This window comes from Aythya marila (assembly GCF_965140915.1).
Source record: "Aythya marila genome assembly, chromosome: 24".
NCBI lineage: Eukaryota > Metazoa > Chordata > Aves > Anseriformes > Anatidae > Aythya > Aythya marila.
Window position 1 is genome coordinate 2863769 of NC_139065.1, and position 16924 is coordinate 2880692.

Below are 16924 nucleotides of genomic sequence, written 5' to 3' on the forward strand. Positions count from 1 at the left end.
TCGTCCGTGCTGGAGACGCCGGCGCTGCAGACTTGTAGAGGAGATGAATCATCCTCTGGGAGCTGGCTGCGATGGAGATGTCTACATCCGAGCTGGCCAGACTCACCGAACTGCACTTCCAGGGTGCAATTCATCACCTTCAGAAAGAGCCTCCAGCACAGATCATGGGAATGCATTGCAGAGGAGCTCATTTCTTCCCATTGATTATCCAGACAGAAACACTAGCTGTGATGGATATGCCAACGCTAGAAGTGCCTAAAATTCAGAGAGATGATTGCCTCCCAGGAATTTGCTGTTTCACGAACAAAACAACCTGCCATTCGTCGGGTGAAAGCTATGCAACTCCTAATTTTGCAGAGGAGAAGTTCTCTTTTGCTCCCCTTTATGCTGTGCATATGGGCTACCCGGGTAATGGCACATTAAGGGAACAATCAGCCCTTCCTGCAGCTTTTGACACAAGCAGAATTGCTGCTATTAGCACAGCATCCCCAAGTAATAAGCCACCTGCGGGAAGAACGCATTTGTAAAATATACCACGAGTTAAGTTCAGAGCAGTTGTAAAAAAAAAAATCCTGAAAGGTAGAAACCAAGTAAAGCTGTGGCTAAGTCAGGTGGCCAGGGCACTGCAGCAGCTCTGAATCAGCAGAACTTGCATCTCGTGCTCTTTAGGATTTCAGGATTCAGCAGTTCTCACTGACAGGGCAGGAGCGCAGGAGCTACATACATGAATCGGGGAGCTGGAGGATGAAAAATGAGACATGCCTTTGCCTGGAGAGGAATTTGGCTCATACGAGAGCACGTATGCAGAGAGCCACACCGTGCTTGTTCAGGAACACTCCTGGTACGTGTGAGCACCACGAGGTCGTGCTTTGAGCAGCTGAAATACTTCTGCACGCAGCAAAAAAAGGTCCAAGCTCATTGGCACAGGGTGCAGGAGAGGACAAGGCAGATTTTCCAAACAGATCAAAAAAAGGTTAGACAAATCCATGGAGCACCAGCTGAGCTAAAACAAGGTGTGGTGTGTCCACTGGGAGCCCTGTGGCTCTGTGGCAGGGTCAAAGCAGCAGGTTTGCAGGAGCACAGCGAGGCTGCTGCAGGGTTTCCCTTCCTTCAGTGCTCAGCTACAGCTTTGGGTAAAGGCGGCCAAGTGCATGGACAGAGCAAGAATGCAGCAAGAGAATAAATGTTTCGTCTCTTATCCCTTCATTCTCCCAGACCTTTTTCTCTGTGCTTCCAGAATTGATAGAAAGATGGGAATATTTTAAAAGCACCATTAGCAATTCTGCATGCCTCACCCGTAACAGTGACTTAATCTCCAGCACATTTTGCAAGTCAGACCAGCACAGCTCAGGCTGCAGCCTTTATTGATTACCAACTTTTGGTTTCCATTTACACAATTCCCCAAAGCTTGGAGCTCACCCAAAGCCATTTTACAAGTCTGAGCTAAAGGACTGTTCTGATACAAATCAGCAGAGCCACTGCACAGGGACACTGCCGATTTCTCTGAGTAAGCAGCTCCAGCCTTCCCCTGGCGATGAGGGAAGGTGGCTGTGCTGTAAACATCTCCAGTGCAAACACAGACACCGCACCTGCTGGCAAGCCAGCCGCAGTTTTGCTCTAATTGACAAGGGGAATTTTTTGTCTCCTTTATTCGGGGTGGCGGTGCTGGCATCAGGAGGTAAAGACAGATTTTACAAATCTGGGTGAAGCTTCACTTTGCTTACCGGCTGAATTTTAGGCTACTGGAGCATGCTAAATGAGAGGGAAGGAGGAAAGAGACAACAAATTCACGGAAAGGAGACAGCAAGATCTGATGCAGCCACAAAGCAAGGCTGGGCTAAACGGCAGAGGGAGAGCAATACGCTGCTCTCCAAAGCAGAAAAACTGCAGATCGCAGCAGGCTGAAGGGAACAAACAGCAAAGGCAGCCTGTAAACAATCCACAGAGTTTTTAATTATTTCAAGAAACGCACTGCTTAATGAAGTGTGGTATCCACGGCATCCTATTAACTCCAGCAAACATCACGTGGTCCGTGCAGATCTTTAAAGAAGTGGCCCCGTGCACTGCATTTCCTTGCGCTAAGCTTTCTCTGAGAAACGTTTTCTCAGAGTTTCGGCTGCAAGAACCAGCAGCAGCATATAAATTGTTGGAGATGCGTACGTGAGAGTCTGCAAAACCACTGCAGAAGTTTACAGTTCCCAGAGACAGAGCCGAGCGTGTCCTGCTGCCACCAGGCAGCTGCAAGCTTTTGGTTCGTGTGTGAGCTAGAAACGAGCTGGGAACTGAGTGATTGCTCCAGCTTCCATTTAATTCTTTCAGTTTTCAAGAAAACGCCAATTTTCACTGTTAACTCTTTTAACGAGGACACTGCCACACAAAGGTTGATCCCGAATTGCTCATCACCACCTCACACCAACAGCAGCAGCAGGAAAATTGTGACAGAAGGGGAGATTTGAAACAGGGCAAAAGGAAACCTGGATCCACGAGCTGGTAAGGCAGGAATACAAGGGTCTGTCCCTAGGAGAACCTGTGCCAGGGAAAATAAGATCGTGCTGTGGAGAGAAACCCCTCCGGAGCACGGGGCAATGACGAGCCGTGTTAACTGGTGCACAGGTAACAGGATTATGATGAATTTCTCCACGAAACACGGAGGCTTCTGATAATCCCATCACAACCCCACTCTCCTTTCTTTCTGTCCTGAACTCTTTCGAGCACTTCTCACCTGAAGCACTCGTGACAAACGCCATCCACCGCCGGGGGAGCAGGGAGCCACCTGCAGCAGGGAGGGCACGCCAAGAACCCCAAAAACGTCCCCAAGTTTGACATTTTCATACCCGGGTGACGCAGCACTGGGAAAGCATTTGCCTACAAGAGAGTCACCGGCGTGGGTCAATGCTCGGAGCAGATCTGGAAGCTAAATCTTCATTAAATGCCACAGCTGCCCGTTTGTCACAGCAGTCAGGGAGCTTTGCCTTGCTGCCAGCACACCGCAGCTCTGCAGCCGCACAGCCCCGAGCTGCAGGGGGCCACGGGGGATTGCCCCAGCCCCACCAGGCCCTTCCCCAGCACGACCCCGTTCCCATAAAGCGCAGGAAGAAGGGCTGCTGCTTGGCAGACAGTACCTCGAGGTGTCTGGTCCCTCCAAACACAGCACTTCTGGATAAGAACTGGGGCCATGCCTGGTGCTGGTGTTACAAACGAGATCGTGGAGAGGGCAGGAGCCTCTCCACTGCCCCCCGACTCCTCTCTCTTCTCAGTCCAAATCCTCTTTCTACTCTGGGAGCGACCCTATGCTCCACTCAGTAACCAGAATTACTGGAAGCTTACAGCCACCATGTTCTCAGAAGCCAGGAGAAGACTTTTGGTGCTTCCAGCTCGGGATAACGCGGGCAGGAGGAGCTGGCACAGCTTTGGCTTCCTGCAGGCAAACAGCACGTTCGGCACAGGGACGGCCATGCAGTCATTCAGGCTCTGACAGCTGAAGTCACTTCCCTCAAGAGCACACGTTCACTGTCCTAAACACTGCAGTAAATTCAAAAATCCTACAGATATTTATGTAGGTATAATGAAAAAAGGGAGAAAAATGCTCGGCAAAAGCCTTAAGAACTGATACAGTTCCCCTGGAAACATTTGGAAAAGTACAGCATCCCAGCAATGCAATCCCACAAGCTGGAAACTTGCCACTAGCTAAGAAACTATCCATAAGCCGGGGGAGGGAAGAGCAGCAAGAGCAAGCTTTGCAGGAAACAATGCTGACAGCAGCTCCCAAAATACGATTTCTTAAGTTAGATACTAAAGTCTGTATGCAGCAGCAGATCAGGCACTGACAGGTACACGGGAACAGTCAGAAGACACCTTCCTGCACTCACGACCAAGCAACAGGTTTCTGTTCTCCCCTGTATCCATCCCTGCGCTAACTTGTCCTCTGCATCAGCCCACAGCTACTGGCAATACTCCTTAGAGAAGCTGCCACGAAAAAAAAGTTGTCTGACCATAATTTAACAAGACCACGCAACAGGCAGGAGAGGAGGATGACATGTCAGGCTCTGAAAATGCTGGAGCTGGGAACGAGGGGAGAGACAGCCAGACAATGCTGAGTCATTTAATAAGCCGAGGACAAAGGGATAACGAGATTTCAAGATCACACTCTTCAAAGCGTTTCACAGCTGGCTTGAGAAGGCTCGCCTGAGCATTCCCCATTTTCAGGCCTCTGCTTTTCTCCCTCATGCTAGGCCTGGCTGTCGTGAACCGTCATTGTGTTTCAATCTGGACTGTGAATTTTCAGCTCGTGGAAGTTTAAAGGCCTGAATTTCAATCATCTGCTTACAGTACGATTAGCAGGTTAACAAGCACAAGATGAAATTCTCTATCTGCAACAGCTTGGCTGTGCTCAACACGTTCAGGTGCTGATCCGAGAGATTAAGAGCCTTGCGATCTTTGTCACTTGCTAATCAAAACAACAAGTACCCTTTATCCTTCCTCAAAACTCACGCTTTGATGTGATGTTTACAATGGTTTGAGGTTACACGCGTGGCAGCTGATGCTCTAGGAACACTTCCCATCATACAGCGACTGCGTGTGTCCCATCTGCCCGTGTTCATCTCCTCCCATGCTCTTCGGAAAGCAGAGCTGCTCCTCTCCTGCTGCATCCCCGCAGCAGCTAGCTCAGCGCCAGTCCTCTACAGGCTGAGCTGCTGCAACACGAAGAAGTGAGAAGTGCTCCAAGCACGGACCCAGGGGTGCTGCTGCTCTCTGCTCCAGGTGCTCGGGATCTCCTTTGTGAGGAAGGAAAAGGCAGCAGCCCTGTTACCTACTGAGTCAGGGAGACAGAACCTGGGCTGGGAGCTTTTAGATGATCAGTGTTATCCCCTTGCATTAATTAATATCACTTGGCATCCTGGTGAAATGGTAACAAACGGCACGGGGATCACGCTCCTCGAGCTGACCACCTTGTCTGGGTGACCACCGGTCTGTGACCCTCGGCTGTTGCAGCTCTCTCAGAAAAAGGGAAAAGGTTGTTTAACAACAACAATAATCGAGGATTTTTTTCCCTAAGACACAAGCAAAGAGTTCTGCAAACAGAGCTGCTGGCCAGCAACACATTTTCTCTACTGAACTTTGCTTTAGTTAATTGACTGCATTAGTTGTCATTGTCCTAAGTGCAAAGCTTCCCAGGCTGGAATACTTTGGAATTGGTTTGTGTTCAGCACAGGACATCGGGTGCCAACACACCACGCTGAGCAGTTTATCACTGCGTCACAGCACAAGGTGCGCTGGTGTCTGCAGTCCTCAGAGGCTGAATTCGCATTAAAAAAAAAAAATTGCTGCATGAAATGGAGCGGGATGAAACTCCATCTCCTGCCAGCTGATGAACGAAACGCAGACAAAGCTGCAAGTGCTCTGCCTCCCGCAGTATTTCTCTCTCATTGTCAAGTAAGCAGCAAGTCAGGGAACACAATCTGACATTTAACCAACCTCAAGCAGCTTTCAACCTACAGCAGCTTTCCCAAAAGCTAGTTTGTACACAAGGCAGGAAATTCTTGACTAAAATTCACTGGACAAAAACACGAATATCTGGGAAATTACCTTTTGCAACTAAAAAACCCAACGAACTTGCCGGCAATACGGAGGATTCAGCTACTGAACTACATAAACCCTGGGAAAAATGCTCGCTTGGCACAGGGCTGCACGGCCTTCCACTGCCACCTCGTGGGGAAGGCACTAAGCAGCTGCCCGAGCACTTCCATGGGATCCAAACCATGAATCAGCCCCATCTGAATTACAGAAAACATCGCCGAGTATTAATAATGCAGAACAGATTTCCATTTCCTACCGAGCTAAGATTGCAATTTCTTAGAGTTGCCAGAGGCTTTGGTTCGATTTCATGAGTCTGCTGTTCCCAGGGACAGCAGATTTATTAAGCTTGCTCAAAAACTTTTTCCGTACAAGTCCCTGGGTCTCTCTACCTGGCTTCCTTTGCTTCTCCACCTGTAGCATCCACGGGTCGGTGCTGTGGAGCAAAGACATGAACAGAAGAGCTGGTTCTGTGCTGTTTGCTCCCAGCTGCACACCCATACAGCATCTCTACAAATATCTCAGGTCCGTTCTTTAGTCTAACTCATGTTTTTGGACACTGAGAAGCATGGGAAGATGTTTGAGTTAGTCAATGCCCCGACTCCGAACATCCAGGTGCTGATACCCAGAGGTGACTGGGGTCCATTAGGGGAAGGGGCTATCAGACACGATTAAATCCGGGGAACATCAGCAGTTCTGGTTAGGATGTAAAGAGGAATCACGCGCAGATTTGGAACGTAGGCAGGGATGGGGAAAAGCAGTTTTACCTTCTGCTTGCTCCATGCTCTCCAGCTGCACTTCTTTGAGGCTGGTCAGCTCGAGCAGTGCCCGCTTCGTTCCCTCGACCATTCCTGGAGGAGCTCGCATATATTCCCGCTTGGAGTTAGCGGGCCAACCTACAGCCTGGGCTCCTCCGCAAATACCAACCCCCCCCCCCCCTTCCTTAACCCTGAGCGCTGGATAAAGGCAGGGGGCAGCTGAGCACGCGGCAGCACACCTGCTCGCCTTCCTTACAGGAAGCAGAGCTCAGCAGCAGTGACCCCCAGCCCACACCTCGACCTTTTTCCAAATAAAAGAACCGCAGCCCGCTTTCTGAGACGGCGGGAGCGACCTCGCCTCGTCCCAACATGGCAAACCCCACGGCCTGAAGGATTCCTGCCCTCCCACGTCATTCGGCCAGCAGCCTTTTAAAAAAAGGACGACTTTATCTGAAAGAGATTAACCGCAAAAGCACGGCCGATAAAACGCTTTCGGCAGCAGGTGCCGGATGATGGCTCGCTTCTCCACGAGCCCTTTTAACTTCTTGTTGTCCGCTGGGCAGCGGGGTGGGAAGCTGTCCCTGCCCCTGCCGCGGTGCCTGGTGGGGGTGTCCCCACGTGTGCTCCCCCGTGGCCTTCACCAAGGGAAGAAAAACCGCTCAGCGACAAGGATTATAGGGTCAGCCACCACTGACAACAGCAATAAGGTGGCAGCAAGGCAGCGCTCACAGCTTTACCCACCGCTTCCTCTCCAGTGACATTTAAACACCCCCTGAACGCAACGTCCGTGGTTTATCTCTAAGATTTCACGGGTTTTGGTTAAATGATAAAGGTTAACGGAGGTATCAGGCATCTGCGCTCACCCCGCAGGAGTCATGTTCTGAATTTGGACAGGACAAGAATCACGAGGCAAAAGGACTTGCCAAAAATTGTTCATCTAATAGTACTGGTGGAGGAGGATTCAGTTATTAATATATTATTAATATACGCTACTATAATTAGCAGCTGGATCCTCAGAATGAAGGAATGAAGAATGAATTCCTCTCGGGAGTGAAGCAGAGAAGAAATATTTGCCAGGCACGTTTACTTTGCGTGTCAGTGAACTTTCTTCAAAACCTGCAAAAAAAATCTGTGGAAAGCTTTAGAGGGCAAGGTGCCGGGCTGAGCACGGCCTCCAGCCCCTGGGCCCTAAGAAAACAAGCCCATCTCACTCTTATTCTTGATTTATCTGAAAAATTGGGCAGAGTATGTTAAAAATAATAAGGCAGAGATGTATTTCCTGCCTCTAGCAGCTGGCCTGACAGCAAGTACGACCACCTGGCTGGAACCTTCCTGAGCAGCAGGAAGAACGCCCGACTGCAGAATGCAATCGTGTAAACAAGGCGGATGGGGAAAAAAGAGGAAGGACAAATTAAATTCCTAAATCTGACAAAAAAAGGCATGACTTCAACTTCAAGAATGTCCTTTTAAAGCGATTACACAGTGGAGAGCTCAAACTCAGGACCTGTCTTCAGAAGCTCGGGGAAAGCTCATCATGCACAGAGGTGCTGCCCACGGGCTGCACAGCGGCCTTTCCGTCTGCCCTGGGATCCGGAGCTGTTTTTCAGACCCAGAAAAGCTTCGCGGAGACCCTGAGACCTTCCTTTCAGTGCCACAAGTCACATCCAGCTTGGTGTGACCCCCGACCACCTCGCCTCCATGCGCAGGGCTCCCAGGAGAGACGTGGCCACGCAGCGCGGCACTCAAACCGCAGGGGCAGGATCGTGGTGAACTCTGCGAGGGAGCTGTGGGTGGCACTAGAGGCCGCTGTCATCTCGGATAAATGCAGATAAAGGCAGCGGGCTGCAGCCAGCAGGACCCCCCTTGAATCCGCACCACTTGCTTGCACCGAGCAGAAACCAAAAGGACGGCGGCTTTGCACCGAGGGGGACAGGATCCACGTGAGACAGGGGATGGAGACGGGATGCAGAGCACCCCCCGTGCCTGTACCTCGCCCTCAGAGCTGGTGTTGTTCAGAGCTCAGCTGGACAAACGCATTTGCAATGCGAGACAGCTTGGCGCTGGCAGGAGATCATCGAAACGGCCCGGCAGCAACGCTCATCGCTGGCTCCGAAAGTCCCCCAGAAAAAAGGAGAAATCGACTGGCAAAAAAACCCTATTGATTCTGGAGGATGGCACGTTTCCAGCCCCTCGCTGTCGGCGCTCCGCAGTGCTGCAGCAGAACGCAGGGAGGCTGAACGTGCAGCTGGGTACCTGTAAATACGCACGGCAGCAGCCTGGCCGCCTGGCACAGCCATATGGCCCTAGCAGCAGGCAGCACTTTGGCCACGGCCAGTGCAGGCACACAGACCGCAGGACATTCCTCCGAGCTGCGCTGCCGCCTTTGCTTTTTTGTTCTTCCCTCCCCTCCGTAAAGACACAGCCATGGTTCATGCTATTTTCCAGCCACCGGAGCGTTTGCTGACCGATTTGGCCAGCCGACACATGCAGCAGGTAAAAGACAGGGAAGAAATGCTGCCATGGGCCAGGGCGAGGGCTGCTGGCTGGCAGAGGATGCGCAACTGCGCTCCTGAGCCCTTTGATCCTCGTTCCTCCCCAGACCTAACACAATCTTCTGCTCTAACCTTTTGGCTTCGCCTGGATAATTTAAGGCTACAACTTCGGAGCCATCGCTGTGATCTAATATTAGAAGATAAGCTTGTTTGTGTTTTTGTTGCTAAGAGAAAGCCGGAGCTTTGGAAACACTGAAGCTGACCAAATGCTCCTGCAACAGCTGCCGGCAGGAGCCGAAATGCATACAGTGCTTCCCTGACAACTGTTTGCCATTTTCCCTTCTTATTTTATTTTCCTGAAGTTGGCCTCCTTCCAAAATGAGCTTTTCCCATTTAGGTGACCTCTCCCGTTCCTCCAAGTCCATGTTTCCTAGTTCAACGCGTGCAGGCAGGGGCTGTGTCGGTGTATCCTGCTGGTAGAACACACACCCACAAACGAGGTTTCCTCCACCCGTAATGCATCCTTGCTGTGTTTTTTCCCTCGGTAGCTGCAAAGCATCGATTAAAGGTGGGAGGAATTTTCTGGTGTTGATCCCTTTGCATTAACATAATTCGCCAGAGACGGCTCGCTAATAAAAATGCAGGAGACAAACAGATCTCCTCCATTATTTATAGAAACTGATTCGGCAATAAATGCCGACGCAGTGATATTAATAGATGATCTTTTTGGCATTTACAAGTACAGTCACAGTCGAGCTCCCTGTCTGGAGACAGCGCCAAGGCTCTGGTGGGCTTTGTGGAGACCACTTCTCCTGGGAAGAATCTAAAGCTTCCGCAACTTTATTCTGCGCTTGCCAAAACAGAGATAGGGTTGTGAAATGGGCTGGAGTGTGAGCTGCAAGCACAATGCATGCTCTGTCCTCTTGCACAATCTCTCTGTGCACCAGGAGGATCTTTGGCAGCTCGTCTCGATTCAATTGCAAATGACACCAAGCCAACTGACCCTAGCAAAATGACAAGGAGCACGCAGAGGCACTCCTAGCGGTGACTGTAAGTGTCCTGACAGACAAAGACACACTGCAGCAGCTACTGCAAATTATTTCCCCGCACACAGAGTGGATGGATGTGGTTCACAGAGAACCCTTGCAATACCTTCAGAGCACTACCTGAGCTAGCTCTAGAAAAAAGAAAAAAAATGCCTGAACAACCTGACAAGTCTGGTATTTTCCAGATAGCACAGCCTAGCTTGCTTTCTTGGATCCACTGCAGCTGAAGCATGCAGCAGGCATGCCCTCCTTCCACCAGAGAGGTCACGGGGCTGCCTGCAGATTACATGGCACCTCGGAGCTCCACCACCTTTATCTTTACAAGCTGATAATTTCCATCATTGCTTTTCACATCCTTTGGCTCGAGGCCATTTAAAATATATCAGAGTACAGAGCATTATCTCCACGCTCAGGACGGTCTGTATTTCAAGGAGAAGTTATTATTTTAGTTCAGAAGAATCTAGTTACTGGAAACACTCCATGAACAGGCTGCCCATTAGAAATACACAGCTCATCGCTGCATTTTATTTATTGCCATTTCATCCACGCCATCAGAAGGGACAGATCTTGCAAAAGTTTACCTGTTAGCAGCAATAAATATGGATCACTCGATGCTTAAATGCACAAGGTAAATTTCCTTTCAAGGAGTACCAACCATGCCAGGTTTCTATTTTCCCAGTCTTAAAATCACAGAACCGTACATGTAGAATGGCTTGGGTGGGAAGGGACCTTAAGGATCATCTAATTCCACCCCCCTGCCACGTGCAGGGACACCTCCCACCAGAGCAGGTTGCCCAAAACCCCATCCAGCCTGGCCCTGAACACATCCATGGCTTCTCTGGGCAGCCTGTTCCAGTGCCTCACCACCCTCAGAGGAAAGCAATGAATGCTGCTGGAGGGCAGTCCATCTGCTCCCGTGTCACACACCTACGTGCTCCAGGAGGATTTGTTGCCCCCCAAACTAACAGCGGGGGACCCAGGGCACTTGGGCAGCAGATGTCTCCATGGGGGCATGTGCAAACTGGACTAAGAACCAGAGGGATGCATTTTTGTCTGAACGCATCTCAGCCCGAAGCTCTTTTAGGAGGAGCTTTGTGTTACAGGACCTACTCCAAGTGGCTGCTGTGCAGTCTGTCCCTCTATACACAGAGCCCTTAGGGACTGAGACTGGCAGCAGAGACGACTACTGAAGAAAAACGCCGAGACACGCTGAAAGGACAAGCAGAAAATCACGAGGCTAAATTTAACCTTCAACCCCGCGATGACTCCGTTCAAAACCTCAGGACGGAGCAGGGGCAGCAGAGAGACTTCGCGCCGTGCCTAAGAAACACCTCTTACAGCCCCCTGCTGCCACCACGGGAGACCTGGTCACAGAGGAGGAACGAAACGCACCGGCACTCTGCTCACTAACCTTCTGCGCTCCCTGGCTTCCTCAGCTGAGAAGTCCTTTCCTGTAGTGGAGGCAGCACCGGCATTGGCAATACCATTAGCAGAGCCGAGCACAGCACGGTTTGTGATTACACCTAGGGGGGTGCTAGCAGAGAGGCCCTCTGTACTTTTCTCTACAGCAGAATCAGTTTGTTGCCTGAAAGGGGCTCTGAAATAGAGAAGACATAATGGAAAGCAAAGCAAGTGAACTCAACTGCTAACCGAGACCAGCCACCTCCGGGGAACACTGCCAGCTCCTTCTCCTTGTTCTGCGCTCGTGTTTTTGAAGGGAACAGCACAGAGGAAAATGAGAGTTTAAAATCTTGTAGAAGAATAAGCGAGAGGAATTCACGGTTAGGCTTCACATCCCTGTTTGCAGCAAAAATGATTAGAAAATGTGACCGGTGAGCAGGCAGGAGGAATGAACGCCGAGACACGTGCAGTGAACACCCGAGAGCGGCCTGAGCAGCCCCTTGTGATCGTACCAGGGCGTTAAGAGTGCCCAGTCGACCACTCCAGTGAGTGAAGAAGGTCACACACGGGCTGTGAACTGCTTCCTGGTGCATACACACTACCGAAACTGCCCAACGTAACCACTCTGGAATTTCTTATCAAGGTTTCCCCTGTGCAGGTACATTTCCAATCCACAATCCATTCCAGAACTCAGAGCTTCCAACCCAAATGCCGATTTGCTGCAGCGTTATCTCCGCTGAGAGCCGTTACCTGGTGTACGGGCGGGCTGACGCAGCAGTGTTCGCACCGAGAGGTGTGGGACAGGCAGAGGCAGGTTGCCACGGGGCGCTCAGTGAGGTAGATGGACCAGTGGTAGTGGGTGAGGTAGCTAGAGATGTATTGCGACTGGCTGAAATGTAGGGGCTGCTGAGGTCACTACTTCTACCAAATGAAGCACTGTAAAACATCACAAAATCACGTCCTTCAGAGCACAGTAAATATCCAACAGAACATCACCGCAGCCGGGCTCTCAGCTGAGTATTACATCTTGGCAAAGTGTGTGCGAGGGGATTAGAGCACACCGGAGCCGCTGCAGATCACTCACACGCAGGCCAGCGCGAGCAGCACCTTTTAGACAAGCCCAGCTGAGCTTCAGCGAGAGAATAACGGCGTGGAGGTGAATCAGTGAAGATCAGGGAAAGGAAAAATCCTACCGCCGTGGAAGCGGCACACCCAGAGCACCCCTGTGTGCTGGGGCAAGGCAGAAACAACGAGCAAGGATCAGGTTGCTGAAAGCAGGGAAGGAGAGAGTGACAAAAGCAGGTCTGGCTGCCTCGCCTCCTCAAGATGCCCAGTGCTCCCAGCTCTAAGAACCTGTTTTCAGTGGCTAAAAGCTTTGGCACAGATGAACGGTTGAAGCTCTAATTTTCTTGAAGGCACGTTTGGCACAAACTCTGTACATCTGGCAAATCGCTACCAAAACCATCCAAAAATATTCAAGAACGAGCAAGGGAAATTCACGTTTTGCCATTTTAATGCAAAACCCTTAAAACCAGTACTGCTGAAATGCTCTAAGTGCTCACACTTTGGAGAAAAGGAGGAGGGCTCTCCCATGAGGATATACCCGGAAAAAATCCTCCCGAAGTGGGATAAGTTATACAACTCTAAAAACAGACTGACTGAAATGTCCCACGAACAGCCAGGCTGCTCCTTGTCTGCATGCATGCAAGCTCTAGGATCCCGTCACACCTGACACACCCAGCAACTGGTATTCCTGGCTGCTACTGGTCAGACTGGGCTGCCTGCAGGATCAAAGACTAGGAAGGCTTCGTCTCACCTCCTGCATCCTAACAACTCCCATGCAAGCACACATGGAGGAAAGTGGTTGACAAAATGCATCGGGGATAAAAGTTGACCTAGAGGAAAAGCAGACCAGGACAAAAAAATGCATGTTTGTGGGAAAGCCAGGGTAACTGGGCTGGGACTGGAAGTTACCACTACAGCAAGAGTCAGAGAGCAGCCTGAGGCTGAAATAAAACTTGGAAGGGGCAGGACAACAGCCAAGGACAGGAGGTCAGAGGACGGAACCCGTCCGATTCACTTAGGCACTCAATTTGCGAATCATATAAAATGCCAAGAAGGCCGGCCAGCCCAGAACAAGCAGCTGATCCCTAGACAGCCAAAGGAGAGACTGGAGCATCCTGGAAGGCCTCCACGGGGAGGAACATTACATTTGGGCTCTTCAGTTGATGGCTGCTTGCCAGGTCCAGGTCCCAAAGGAACAAGCAAATTACCGTCACCAGGTAGCAACCTCCACTGGGCTCTACACAACACTTCCTCTGGAAAGCCAGCCCCAGCCCGGAGCATGCAGGAGCAGGAAATCATTTTGGAAGAAAATGCCTCTCCTTCTTGGCTCACTGCACCAGAAGAAAAGGCGAAGCCTTGGAGATGGGCTGGGAGGAGGGTAAGAGCGGGGAGCTAAACCTGGCTGGCGTGGGCGTGCAGAGCAAGCAGCCGTCGAGTTGCAGAGATGAGGGGGAGAAATCAGGGCCTGGAGTACTGGGACGATGACTGCAGCGGAGCATGCAGCAGGGGAACGAACAAGAGGAGAAGCCTGGGAAAAGCTGGAGGCAACCCTGGGGGGAGCAGGGTCAACGTGGCACCATCCCAGGAGAACCCAAGGCAGAGAGGCTGCGGCGCGAGGCGGGGGCTGCAAAAGAGACAAGGAACTTGGTCAGGGAAGAGGTGGGAGGGTTATTCAGGGAGACCCGACAAGTGCTTCGGAAGCAAAAAGGCAGCGGCTGGAAAGGGGAGACAGGACAGAAGGAGCACCAGGTGCCTGGAGAGCAGAGATGGGAAGAAGGGGGAATGGAGAAGAGCCTGGTGATGGCACAGGGCCGGCTCCTACATGCACAGGCCCCGGGTGGCAGGGAAAGGTGGTGCTGGGGCATCACTCACTCGTTCCTGCTCACAAGAAGGGAGCCGAGGCATCGCCAGCTCCATGGGAATTCACCTCCCCGCTGTGCCACCTGGCACGGGTGGCACCGCGCAGTTTGGGGAAGCTTCCAAGACATTTATTCAAATTGTTCACATTTGATGTGAACGGGACCAGAAAATAGCAAGAAAAAGGTAAGCTGGAAAATCTTGTTAATTAACAGCTGTGTTCATGTAAATCTGTAAAAAGGAGGATTATGAATTTATGCTAAAGAATCCAACATTAGAAATAAAGGCACCAACACGCTGCTATTCATTTTCTAACATCGCACCATAACATAGCCATGAGGGAATAAGCAATGAAATGGAAAGCAACATTTCACATCAGTAAAAAGAATACTTCTGGAAACAGCTAAGGCAAGGGGAATTTAAAAAAAAATCTTTAAAAGCTTCAAAACCTTAAAAGGCTTCCACATCCACTAAAAAATACGTTGGCCTAAAATATGTAACTTTTTTTTTTTTTTTTAATATTCTGCCACAGGGCGTTGTAGAGAGCAAAATGGGATTTGCTTAAGGAAGGGGTTCAGAAGAAGAACCATGGCCTAAGCAGGACCCCAAGCTCCAAAATTAATGATTGTTGAAAGCAAGGGTAGAGGGGAAGGCTGCTCTTAAGTTACTCTAGCTTCTGCAACTTGGTCTTCAAAACGAACTGCCGATGGAGTGTGGACTGCCTCCTAGAGTCTGGATGGTTGGGCTGGCTTGCTATGATGGATTTTATGTCAACAAAAATAGCAAGGAGTATCTGCAAATATGTAAAAAGAAGAAAACTGAAAAGGTGATTTCATTTTGGTGTGAGGCATCTCTTATGGCCGATGTCGAAGGAAGGGTGCTGAATTAATTCAATCTGCTCACCAGTTCTCCTCCAAACACTTTAACACAGAGCTGATGTGAACTGGCTGTTCAAAGGCCAACATGCACTAAAACGGAGAACAGGTTGTCAGAAAAGGGTTCTGTGATTTTTTTTTCACTAGTGGTACACCCAGAGAGTAAGCAGAATGAATGACAATCACTGCCATTAGAGAAAGAGGTTTAACATTTACTTCAACTAGAGCTGAAGTGCATTTGCGAAGTTAACGCAAGCTATTTTGTCCCAATTTTGCAGAAAAGCCATTTTCAACATCTTAAGATGCTGTTGCTGTTGTTTACTCTTTGTTTGGGGGTCATAAAAGTGCTTGCAGAATGTAACTAGGTATCTTCATGGAGTTTAGCTAAATGCTAAGGTGAGGGGGAAACGCAGATGCACAGCAGTTGTCCTGTCAGTGACATACAAGTATGTCATGTTCACTTTAATTCTTTCTCTCTTAGGATGAGCTTTTATCCTTTGGAGTTGTGTTTTCCAAATGTTAACAAAACTCTGGTGACAAAGAGCTTATCTGTAACAAGCAGCAGGTTCCCTTTCTCATCTTATAATAGAAATCAGAGGTTCAATACAATTATGTTTAATTTCCCTGTGCTCTTCTACAGAAAACATTAGGAGACAGAGGGCAAATTGATCGTGGTTTTGTTGTTTGTAACATCATACAAAACTGCAGAAAAGTGCGCATATCCCTACCCTTTATTCCTCAGCTGGCAAAGTTATGCTCTGTAATTGCTTATAATACAATACCCTCCTAGAAAAGGCCAGAATTCAGCCTTTGTGACAGGATATTTTTATGAGCAAAATACCACTGCCAGCCAAAACCTTAGGTGATCTCAGTACAGTTTAACCAAGGGAATACAGTACAACTGTGTGAGTGTAATATTACAGCTGGTTCTGGACTAGATGAGATAGACAGTCAATGTCCATAAAATTTCAACAACCCTTTTAGTGGTGCTATGGACTGGACTGTCTCTCATAGTAGGGAAAACAGTAAGGCATGCCAGCTGCAGGAGGCAAAAGTTTTCCAATGTAATCAGCTGCTGCTTGTCGGCCTGCCTTTTGAGAGAGCTATGGAGGTTGGCCTGTCATCATGTCCCAGGATAGATGTGAAGTCACTGGAACAGATCAGCAGATCAGGAAGAGTCTACTGCTCGAAGTGGCTGTTTCACCTTTTGTGGAAATGGGTCTGTATGTGCCCAGCAATTGGACGGACCTATCCTAGAACAGAACTTACCTCTACCAGCATGAGGATGAGAACACAAAAAGCATGCCTCTTCCCAAATCTCAAGCAATCGTTCCATCTTCAGGACAGTTATTTATTTCAGGGTCTAGAATTTGGTGAAGGAATCTAAAACCTTGAGACATTTCTGCCCTCTTCCTCAAGCACAACTGGCTTTGCACCATGACACATGCTGTTTTGATGGTTTCCATACTAGCTAAAATAAAGGTGATGGTGCAGTACTTGCAGAAAGTGCTGATCCTCCTTCTCACAACATGGATGAAAGCCCAGTGATGCATTATCTGCCTTACCCGAGGCCATTCATTCACCTCATTCAGAGATGGCCATTACCTTGTACTTCTAGGAAACTAAGCCTCTGACTTCCAGAGAGCTAAAAGATACTGACTATTATGGAAGTTATGTACAGCACTGCTTTTCTGATTCTGCTTGGCTAGTCTACCAGCAATCAGAAATTGCTTCTACAGTGTCATGTACACTGTGCAGAAACTGGTTCCTTACTGCCACAAGTAAATGATTGGAGACATCAGTCACGCTCTTTAACAACTGTCATAAGTCATGCATAAGAACACTGCCATTTTTCG

At 49.6% G+C, this 16924-nt stretch overlaps 1 protein-coding gene across 7 annotated transcripts in view; it reads right to left on the minus strand.

Annotated features, from left to right (window-relative positions):
* PPP1R12B (protein phosphatase 1 regulatory subunit 12B) overlaps positions 1-16924 on the minus strand; it is a 112858-nt gene that overhangs the window by 46844 nt on the left and 49090 nt on the right. For 2 of the 7 annotated variants that reach the window (XM_082778349.1, XM_082778347.1), the window contains exons 13-15: positions 13853-13960; positions 12022-12207; positions 11282-11467 (exon numbers count right to left, since the gene is read on the minus strand). The exons of 1 other annotated variant lie outside the window; for it this stretch is intronic. In XM_082778349.1, the coding sequence (XP_082634475.1) occupies positions 11282-11467; positions 12022-12207; positions 13853-13960 (480 nt within the window). The remainder of the gene's footprint in view (positions 1-11281; positions 11468-12021; positions 12208-13852; positions 13961-16924) is intronic. 4 more of the 7 variants (XM_082778348.1, XM_082778351.1, XM_082778350.1 and 1 more) reach the window with 4 other exon arrangements.